The sequence below is a fragment of the Gallus gallus genome, chromosome 1 (assembly GCF_016699485.2).
Source record: "Gallus gallus isolate bGalGal1 chromosome 1, bGalGal1.mat.broiler.GRCg7b, whole genome shotgun sequence".
In the NCBI taxonomy this organism is placed as follows: domain Eukaryota; kingdom Metazoa; phylum Chordata; class Aves; order Galliformes; family Phasianidae; genus Gallus; species Gallus gallus.
The window spans coordinates 54,407,557-54,418,342 of record NC_052532.1 but is presented as its reverse complement, the minus strand read 5'-3'; the positions used below and the strand labels follow the sequence as shown (position 1 = coordinate 54,418,342).

General features: G+C 37.4%; 1 protein-coding gene and 1 long non-coding RNA gene across 5 annotated transcripts in view; one reads left to right on the top strand and one right to left on the bottom strand.

Annotated features, from left to right (window-relative positions):
* The window catches only part of SLC41A2 (solute carrier family 41 member 2), a 49,261-nt gene that overhangs the window by 3,048 nt on the left and 35,427 nt on the right, over positions 1 to 10,786 (bottom strand). For all 3 annotated transcript variants that reach the window (XM_046942916.1, NM_001031483.2, XM_015286032.4), the window contains 2 exons: positions 9,600 to 9,731; positions 8,490 to 8,638 (listed from right to left, as the gene is read on the bottom strand). In XM_046942916.1, the coding sequence (XP_046798872.1) occupies positions 8,490 to 8,638; positions 9,600 to 9,731 (281 nt within the window). The remainder of the gene's footprint in view (positions 1 to 8,489; positions 8,639 to 9,599; positions 9,732 to 10,786) is intronic.
* Positions 1,953 to 8,495, top strand: LOC121107115. Of its 2 annotated transcripts, none has more exons than XR_005840606.1 (3): positions 1,953 to 2,368; positions 3,437 to 3,493; positions 6,990 to 8,495. It is a non-coding gene; the product is annotated as an uncharacterized LOC121107115 (long non-coding RNA). The 2 variants fall into 2 exon arrangements; XR_006939899.1 differs by having other exon boundaries at positions 3,437 to 6,510.

The window sequence follows — 10,786 nt, the reverse complement described above, 5'->3', positions numbered from 1 at the left end:
ATCTTGGAATTGAAAACATGTTTATACATGTATGCATTCGTTTAATGAAATACTGAAATGATATCTGCCAGACATTCCCCAGAATACAAAGTACTGCAAAACAAATGACAAAAAAAGAGAAAAAAAAACTTTTAAAAAAGTTCAAATATTCCATCTTTGCTGTGCAGAAGTATATTTGAAAACACAAACCCAAATTTCTAATTACAAAAAAAGAAAAAAAGGGAGGCAGGAGAAGGAAGAATATTTGCTTAATGAAAAATGCATGGCTTATTTATCTAAACATATCTTCTGAAAAAGGAACTCTGTAGTCTAAGCTAATTATGCAAGTCCTAGGTGCGCTGACTGGAATCCAAACAAATATATTTAAAACAGATGTTTTCTTTGGAAGATTATCAGATTCTTTGAGTCGGCTCCTTCTTCCAACACGGACAAAAAGAGGTCTGTTTATAAAAGATACTGCATAGTAACACCGCCTACAGGATGCACACAATATTCTGTAGCGCCCCACAGCTACAATAGCTCTGCTACTGTGTGTTCTATTAGAAAATGAGAGAATTCATTGAAAAAGTAACTTATATTTCATAATCATTTAGACATGACATACACAATCCAACTTAAACGGCAGTGTATATTTTTGTGTTTTAAAAGTAATGACATGAAAACTGATCATTTGCCTATATACTTTTGACCCTAAAGCAACTGACTTCGACCATTGTGAAAAACAGGTAGTTTGGAAATTAAGTTTTGTGAACCTTTCAAAATAATTTCTTCTGGCATATGAGCTTATGGGTATAGAACACACAACACAAATTACAACAAACCTGTCTTCTGTAATAGGAAAAAGATTATAAGATGATATTGTGTTAACCGATGAACAGTAGATGATGGCGGTTGGGACACAGCGCTTACAGGCTAAGTAATGAGACTGCAGTCTACCAGCCTTTATTTTGAGGAAGGAATAATGCTATTATGGAGCATTTGCACACCTAGAGGCTCACTGACATTTGGGAATTATACAGATCTGGTTTTGGAAATGGCAAATAGTCGGTAAGAAATATATGGCCACAGTAGTTGTTGTTGAAAGGTAGAAGTCAATCAATGTAACTTAAATCTTTAATGAGATTTTGCTTCTAATCAGTGTTAAGAGGCGGAAAGCAAAGTCTTCAATCAACAAATTTTGTCAAATTTTTGACAAAAAATAAGCAAAAGCTCTACTGTGAGTTTGCTGACTTTTTTTTTAAAGTAACACAATTCTTGCATGAGAAAAGCCACTTGCAAAGATCTAACAGGTAAAATAAAAGGAGAAGTGTAAAGGAGAGCAAAGACTAATAAAAAGGAAAGGTTTCTTAGGCACAGGTGGAAAGTTACGTAAGAGACATTTTAAGACAGTTTAGTGGCACAGCACTTCGCATTTGCTGGGATTTGTCAGTGAGCTATACTCATTGCAGCAAATTCACACATATGGCATAGTAGTATAAGTACACTTTACTTCTACTCTGCTCTCATTCTATGAATAAGCCTTCATAGCTCAAGTTGAAAGCCAACTGTTCTTGAGGGAAGAAACAAAGATGTCATCAGTACAGAAAAGTCATTAAAAAAAACCATAAAATGCTGTAGGAAAGTGAGAAGAAATGCTTGAAAATGTATGCAGAACTATTGTTCTAGAAATGAACTAATATTTTACACTATTTAATATAAAGAGGAAGAGAACAATGAAGTGCTTTCTGAAGAAAAAAAAGTAGAATTATGAAACAGTACCATAGGAATTCCTCGGGACTGAAGGATGAGATAACCCTCTGGTTTAAGGAAGGTAAAAACTAATGAAGAAGTTATTTACGTGGGTTGCTCCAAAAGTAATGCCTCCTGTTTATTTCCATGGAAATGTCAACAGGAACAAAGAGCACAGTAACACTATTTGATAGAGCAAATACTCAGCTAACAATACACTGTTTTTAAACACAGTCACCACCACTAGCTGTGCATTTTCACCAGCGATGGACAAGATCCTGCATGCTGTGCTTGTAACAGTTTGCACCAGTGGAGGTGAACCACTGAACCACTCTCACTGCTGTTGAAGCACACCCCCAAAGCCTAACTGTGCTCACATCCACTGTTTGGTCTCCATAAACATTCAGCAAACATCAGTGAATGTTAATGGCTGCCATTTTTTCCATGTAGATGAACTCAGTGACATACCTTTGCTTCATACACACTTCCATGTCAGACACCATTCTGTCAGACTGCCTCTCTGCTGTCATCTGTTGCACAGCAACACAACATAATGGAATAGTGATGGAAGGTTCTGCCTCTACTGCCATCCCACCAACATCCACCTCTGACATCATGGGCCACCATCAGAAAATAGGAGGTATTTATTTTAGAGCAGACCCTGTATAATTATTACTGAAAACCTCCGGTTAGGGATCTCTAAATGTGTCCTGACTGACATCATTCTCATCTGAGTTATGGTTTAGGCTTTTAGTGGTTTTGACCCTTCATTAAGTTAATGATGGAATCACATATTTCTCAGATTTTAAACAGCTTTGGATATCTTAATTCAAAGCACTCAATAGTTTTACACTGAACTTGTTGAATCTCCATTGTCTACAGCCAGAATTCTGTAGGCTGAGCAGGGTCTACACAGGTAACATGTCCAGGGAAACAACTCAGCATCTATCTTCTCCAAAAAAGCAATCACTTCCTTCAGTGGCTGGCTGTAAAAAAAACCCCACAGTTCTCTCTTGCTATTGGTATTTTAGTTATCTTGTGGTTTGGAACCACTGATTTAATTTCTTTGGTAGTGAATATAGATACCTTTCAGAAGATCCAGCCCACTCGTTAGACAACATCTTGCTTTTCCAACAACACTCATCAATAACGAACACACTTCACTAGCCTTCTGTCCTTCTGGACTCTATCCAAGCACATAAATAGATATAGCAAGGAGTTTTGGCACATCTATACACAAAAGTCTCACCAGTTTAACTTAAATCAGTTTCCAAGCTGATTTAGGATTCTGGCTAATGAAATTTGGAAACTCCTGATGTAGCTGATTAAGACATTATAAACTCCAACAGTCTTTGAGAAAATACTGCCACCATATTGAGGTCAAGAAAAGGCAACACATATGTCTGTGTCTGACACTCCTTTTCCAGCCTTACACAGTAGATTGGCATTACATTGTCGATGCTGGTGGTGGTGTGCTTGTTAGGTGGACTGTGGTCAGGCATGGAGGTGTCCTGCCACATGTCATCCTAAGGACAGAAGAGTAGGATGGGAGAGAATGAGAAGAATGGGCTGAAGAAAGAGAGTGTCAACATCAACTGTCAGAAACGGTTGCTCTTTGTCATTTCTTGGACAATCTATGATATAAAGCCTAAGAAAACTGCCATGAGACTTAAGTTCAGTTTTGCATTGTTTCCCTCTAACTCTGCAGCAAATCTGTTGGGAGCAAGGACAGAAGCAAACTGAAAACTGAAAACTGAAGATTCTGGTAACATTCATTCAATTCTCAACATAAAACCTTTATGCTGCATGTATGCAGGCAGTATGTATAATTACTTGCTTTCCATCTGAAGTACACAACTCTATGGTATCTAAGCACTTAGCGTAACATAAATTTATGTAAGACTAGCACCTCATTTAAGTAAATAAAGACTGTTCCATTTTAGCTGAAGGTGTTTCTAAATCAATATAATTGTATTAATGTAATTGTTTGTGGATTAACTTTTATTTTTAAAATTATTATTTCCCAGTTTAAATCCAAATTCCACAGACAGTCTTCTTGCTTTCTCAGTAGCTCTGTCAGACATCCTGTGATCAAGGCAGTCCTAACTTCAGGCTGTTTGCCAGTCTGAATTAGGAGTACAACCCAGACCATTAAGCCTTCAGGTATGCCCAGCCTACAGTAGCTGTAGCACAACTCAGTGCATTATCCTACCTATGCAACCTCACAGAGGCAAAATGATATATCCCTGCTGGTGACTTTGTAGGAGCCTTCTACCACAGGCAGCAACACTACTGGAAGTGACGGAGCTAGTGATGTCCACATGCAGATCCTAATGAATCTGACAAGTCTGTTTCTCATGCTGCAGTGAAAAAGCATTGAAAGGGCAGAACTGTCCAGGTTTGGGCCTCAGTTTCCATACTGCCTTGAATCATTAAGTCTCCCTAGCAGTTATGTCCTCTACACTTTGGAAGTAACCTTTCCTATCAGAAGAAGTAATTTTTAAAATGCAACATTTTCTCTATAAACACAATCTTCCTTATTTATGTATAATGTACAGTATACTCTGTAGCCTGAACCAGTGATTGAGCACCTGGTGGGAAGGCAGGGCCAACCCAAGGGATCTCAGGTGCATTACAGAGTGACTGTAAGGGGTGGAGCCAGAATGCACCCCTTCCCAGACCACATTTAGGGGTTGGCAGGGGAGGCAAGGGTATCTTGCTGGAGATTCCTGCCTTCTGGAGGCCTTCCAAAGGGCAGCAGGTTGGGTTTTTTTCCACCCCCACTTTGTTTCTGTGTCCACAGCTGCTGCATTTGGGCTTGTTCACATTTGCTGCAGCCTACGATTGTGCCATCCCACTATTATTGCTGTACTTTTCATCATGTTATAGCATTATAATACTCCATGATTTATTTTTTTGCATTGAAGAAGCTTGCACTATAATTAGAACCCTCGGGCTACTGAGAAGTCCAAAACATTTCTAATGTGAACAGGAAGTCACCATGTGCATTGCTGAATTCTTGGTTTTCTATTGCCCAAACACCTCTGAAGGCACTGCTGAGGTTGCTTCCCAGGAGCAGACACCTGATCTTTATTGCATAAGGACAGCCACATTTTAGAATTACTAATTTGCTTGGTAATAGCTCAGGGAACCTCCTATTGTTTGTTTATTCCCCAAGTATTTAATATAGCTGTGTGCTCAGATTTGGTTAGGAGGTGTGAAAATTCCTCAGAGGGTGTTTTACTGGCTCAGTGAGAACGTTAAGAACAGAGTCTGCCTTTGAGTGCTCAGAGCAACGTGCCAGGACTGATGGCAGCTCCAGAGCTGCTCTCATTCTGCTGCAGGTTGACAAGACAGAAGTTGAAAGTCTGCTTAGTGCAGAGCTTCAAACACCTCAAAAAATACTTGAGGCCTTGCAAGATAGAGGGTAGGTTTTTTTAATTAATATATATATATTTAATTAATATATCTTTGTTGGCTCAAGCCAGATTGTAATTTCCTGCAGCATACTGCTGTATTTTTGTAAAATTTTCAAGAAAATAGCATTCCTTTTAAACAGATACCACCCACTGAATGTAACCCTCATTTAAAATCAATATACCAGTTTCATTAGTGCACAATGCCTTGCCCAGCTACTGTATGCTGCATTATGTGAAGTACCCTACGGATATCTTGTACATAGGCAATCTTCCTCCAAATATTTGTGTTTCTTTTTCCTGGTGCTGCCACTCATAAACTCATAACAGACTCAAGCATGAAAATCTCAAACACAGAATTTCAAATGAGATTAATATAAATACGTGTGCAGTTTTCCTCATGCTTATGAAGCTCTAGTCTCACTGAAATTAAAGGCATTTTTGATTTGGATTTCAGTACAACCAAATTATAAATTTATTTCAAGAACACTTCAAGATATGCATTTCTTACAGGAAAAAAAGATTGTGCTGTTAAAGTTAGTAAAATTAAATAAAAACAAACTGAAACAGTTTCTGGGTTTCCTTACATCTGGAAACCCTGAACTATTTTGTGTGCAGGGAAGCAGGTAGAGAAACTGCAGATCACAATCCTGGCTACTCAGATCATTTACAATATCTTACTGTAAAGTTTTTTAGAAAATACCACATATTTGGTGAATCTGAACTTTGTTTTACTACAAAGTCCATTTCAGGTCAATAATAACTAAATCATACCGTTGCTAATTGCATGTCATTATAATAACTTATTTGCCATAAATATTTCATTTACATGACATTGAGGGGACAGTATCTGAGCACAGGTAGGAACAGAGTAAAGACAGTGCTGGGTATTGCTGCAATAAAACCTTATAGAGCGGTGCAAATAAATTCTGTTTTATCATTTTGGGAAGTATTCTGAAGTTTGCAGGCAACCTAAAAAACTCTTGTTAAAATGCCACATAGAATAATTCATACTTACATTACAAATTTACTGCAGACAATGTGAAATAACATAAACTGAGCCAATGTGGAATAACGTAAACTGAGCAACAGATAAAAGCTTTAATCATTACTTTTATATTTATGTTAGATTTTCCTTAATTTATTCCAGCTGACTGTAATTCTTTACTTCTACTTTCGTCATTTCCCAGCCTTCTTTGTCTCCATTTTAAACATCAGAAATAAAACACAGATCTTGAAGTTAATTCAAAATCTATTTTAGTCCACTCTATAATGTGTCAAGTCTGAGTACAAAGAATTCTTTTCCTTGAGAACTGAGTAACGTACGATCATACAACTCCAGCAGGAAAGCTCATCAGGCTGAGAGGTAAACAAAATACTTTCAAATTTAAGGGTTAATGCAAGAATGCTGTATCTGAAAATTTGCTGAAATCTGCTGTAATTGTAGGTATGCAGAACCACAATAACCGCCAGTAGAAAAATGTTACAATAATGAAAACAGTGAAGAGAATCTGGTTAAAAATTTCCAGAAGGTGTCAAAAAACATGGGGTTCCAAATTGTAAATCTGCCATGACCCGTAAGAATTTATAGTGTGCAATACCATTACTTGGTTTCAAATCTCCAATTGCCTGCCGTAGCTAAAAGACTAAGAGAAGGTAAAGGGAAAATAATCTATTAAAGCAATGGGGGGGGAGGACGAAAGACACTGTATGTCTGCTTTTCTACATGAAAAATTAAGAAAATTAGATGTGGTCTTATAGACTTCAAAGGAGATACGTGACTCTAAAACTGAATACTCTCATCAGGCCTTAAATTTACAAACTTTGCACATGTATTTGTTCCAGTACTAATCCTGAACAACCGTGTGATCTGAAAGCCCTGCCCTAATGCCTCAACTTGGAACTTCCCCATTTCTCTCATCTTACCATATCTTTTGCTTCAGAAGAAAAGGTTTGTAGCCCTGAACGTATTATGACCGTAGATCTGCATACAGGAGGACCATATGGATTTCATATGGATTTGTCTTGAGCTTGACTCCCACTTGAAGTCTTTGAAATCTATTATGGGCTGAAATTACACTTCAGTCTTATCTACAGCAAAGGCACTAAACAGGGACTCTTTCACCCCCCAACTGTTTTCATTAAGCTTATAAGGACTTCATATCACTGACGATGAATGATATTACTTTCCTGGGAGAACACAGTGTAAAACAAGTGGTAAGGTTGGAAACTAGGAATGGCAGAGAAGAAGAAGAGAAGTAATAGTTCTATATTTTTTACTATGACATTCTTACATGCAAAACATGGAACTTTTGAAGTAATGCTCTACAAAAAGAGTACAGAATTCTCATACAAAATTAAAATCGTAGCAGTCTTCAAGACCTATTGTTACTGGAATAGCAATAAATAAACACAGACAATTTGGAACATTAAAATCATGACTTTCTCAAGGACTTATTGGTGATAATGCTGTTAGTATTTTAAAACTAAGTTGGTCACATTTTAGAAGCACTATATATATATTGAACATATGGATATTTCCACCAGGTTTTGATTATGTAATGTGAACATCTTGTTACTTTTTTTTGAAGTACAATGAAACATTCCAGTTAATTCAGCCCAGTTTTAGCTTAAAAATGGCTGTGGATTTAGTAAAAACATTTCATTTTATACTACTAACTTCTAGGAGAAACTGTTTCACTTTAAGACATTAATATTTCAGGAGGCACCTTTCAGAAACTGCTGCTGCTGAGGTGTGGACAGACCACTAGGCAGTAGCCCACAGAATAGTGTAACAATGTTTGACAATTTATGCAATTACAATTTCTTGTATATTGACCACTGATCCCTGTTACACTCACTTCAACTTTAATTAAAAATTCACCGAGTGATAACATTCTCATCTACTACCTTTTTAACCACATTAACTAAAACAGGACCCTGGACCATTTTGAGAAACCACTGTGGGAAATTTCTTTGAGAGTTCTCTTAATGTATTCTGTATTCATAAAGACTACTTTTTCATCTCTCCACTTCCCCTCCAGTTGATTAAAATGATGGGGGTTTTAGATGCAATGATGCCAAGAAGCATGCAAAAGAGTGCAAAATGCATGACTGGAAGTAATGTAGTCAAGTATCTTCCGAAAAGCACTTACAATATGGATACATGTCTACAAGCTATACGCATGTGGAGATAATTGGTTGCTTCATAACCGTGCTGAAAGCCTGTAATAATGCATCTCCTCTTTCACTTATTCATGAGATTTCAGCATTCAGATAATACACGATGTTCTTCAAAACTTAATGTCATGTATGTGAGCATTTTCAAATTGTATTTTTTCTTACCTGTAGCAGAGCTGCAAACAAATATACTGCTATGAAGATTGGAGTTAAGGAAGTGTGGCCACTTTTCATTAAATGGATAGTGTACAAGAAAATTAGATGACCAGGAATCACCAGAAGAAGCAGAACTTGAGCTGACTTGTTATTTACTCCTACAATTAAAAATAAATAAATAAATAAAACAAAATTCAGTTAAGCTTTTCAATTTCTATACCATATTCTCATTGATTTTAATGTGGGAAGAAGTTCTGGCACTCCACAGCATTGGCTATTGTGGAACAGCATGCATTATTTTCCACTAAAACAATCCTTCAAGTTTTCCACACGGGGCGGGGAAATGTCATCCCTAATGTCTGCTAGCAAAGTCAAGCAAAGCTATTCCAGAAGAAGATGCAAGCTGTGTGCTTTCAATCAGTGCATTTCATCCATTTGTGTTCTGTACTTAAGTCATTTAGATTTTTGGGGCTCCAGTGACTTCCTAGAGCCTTCCTAGGAAAGAGGATGTTTTGGATAGCATATTCAAGCCATCTTCAGAAGTACTCATACGTCTAAAAGTTCCACACTATTTTCACATCTGTCCCAATGCATTTCATAAATATGACAGCGTAATACATGCAATTAAATGTCAAATTTCTCTACAGTTACTACATTATTAGGAAAGGAAGAACTAAAGGGAAGAAATAAGCTGTGAAGAAAGCATGTAGAAAGAAAATGGCAAAAGAGGAATGGAAATCAGGGACTAAGTTAGTAATGATGCTACGTAAAAAGTTTTATTTAAGACTGATTTGGACTCTGGAGTTAAATGACAAAGGCTAGAAGGGAAACACGGAAAGATAAAAATTCCTCTAAGTGGGTGTCATCGGTGTCCTGCCTGATAGGTACCTGTCTGACTCCAGCCAGAGTTATAATTTTCTCCCTGATAGTCTCTATGCATCACCTCCTGCAAGGTGTTGCTTGTGGTTCTTATGTGTAAATAGCTGCAGGCAATGGAAACTGCCAGACCTTTGCTGCCTTTGAATTGCGTTTGAGTCTCTCACTGAGTTTACAGTCATACGGGGAGGCAAAGAGGAAATATAAGACACTTGTTTTAGCAATAAAGTGACTAATACATACCTGTACCGTAATAGGTTCTGCATGGATAATAGCAACCCTTGGCTTCTTCTGGCAGCTCTCCAGGAATGCTATGCAAATGGAGGTAGGTAGAAATTCTGCTAGCTTGAATAGCTACTAGATTACCACCAATACCTGAAATACAAAATAGACCAACTGGTACGTTTTCAACTTTTTTTTCCCACTAGTTAGTAATATTTGTAAAATGTCACCAACGTCCTCTCTGTTTACCATAGTCCCCTAAACATGAAATCAGAAAGTGAAACATCTTCAGAATATGTGTGCTACAGACACGCTACCACCAGCCTCTAATGAAGTAAAACTTGGGTTACAATTTACTGTATCACTGAAAATTCGGTTATTTGGAATATTCCAATTGGAAATTTGGAAATACTGTGATGAGTTTTAATTTGTAGTAAACGCAAAAAATTCCTCCAAGGCATCCAACTTTCTACTTTTGCATAGGCGAAGCTCCATTGTAAGGCTCCTTGTTATTTGGCAATCCCCCTTGGAACAACAGAAGTACTACACAGCCATGCCACTGCTGGATGACTTTCATAGGTCGATACTGCTGGCAAGTATAAATAACACAGAGCTGATGCACTCACTGCCACAAATACAAATGCAGACTTCACACACATAGGGATGAAAAGGAATTCAAGAGATAAATTATCCATTCCCCTTTGCCATATATCTTCTCTGTGACAGCTGTTGATATGCTTTCTATTAGGAAAAAAAGACTGTTGTGGAACAAATTTCATCTCAATGAATTGAAAATTAAACCAACTTGATATATCTACATTACAGAATGGAGTGGCTCTAGCATAAAACTCTCCAGTCACTATTACACTTAAAAGTTGCCTGCTTGCATATCAAACACGTCTTCTTTTTCCCCATATGCCTTATAGATCTGAGAAGATATGATTAGGTAGAAATCATGTATGTCTTGTCCCGGCTTAAGCAGGAGAAAGCCCTTGGTTATTGTAGTTGAACTAATTTGTGTATCTGATGCTTGGGGCTTTGGTCACAGAACATGTATCTCCCATCACCAGAAGAACCTATCTGCCAAATCTCTCGGGACCATAATGTGTTTAGGACAAAGACCTGATACTAAGAACTTAAAGGAAATTTTCTGCCTCACCACATCTTAAAGACAATTTTTGGTAGAATCTAACAAGGGAGTAAAACTT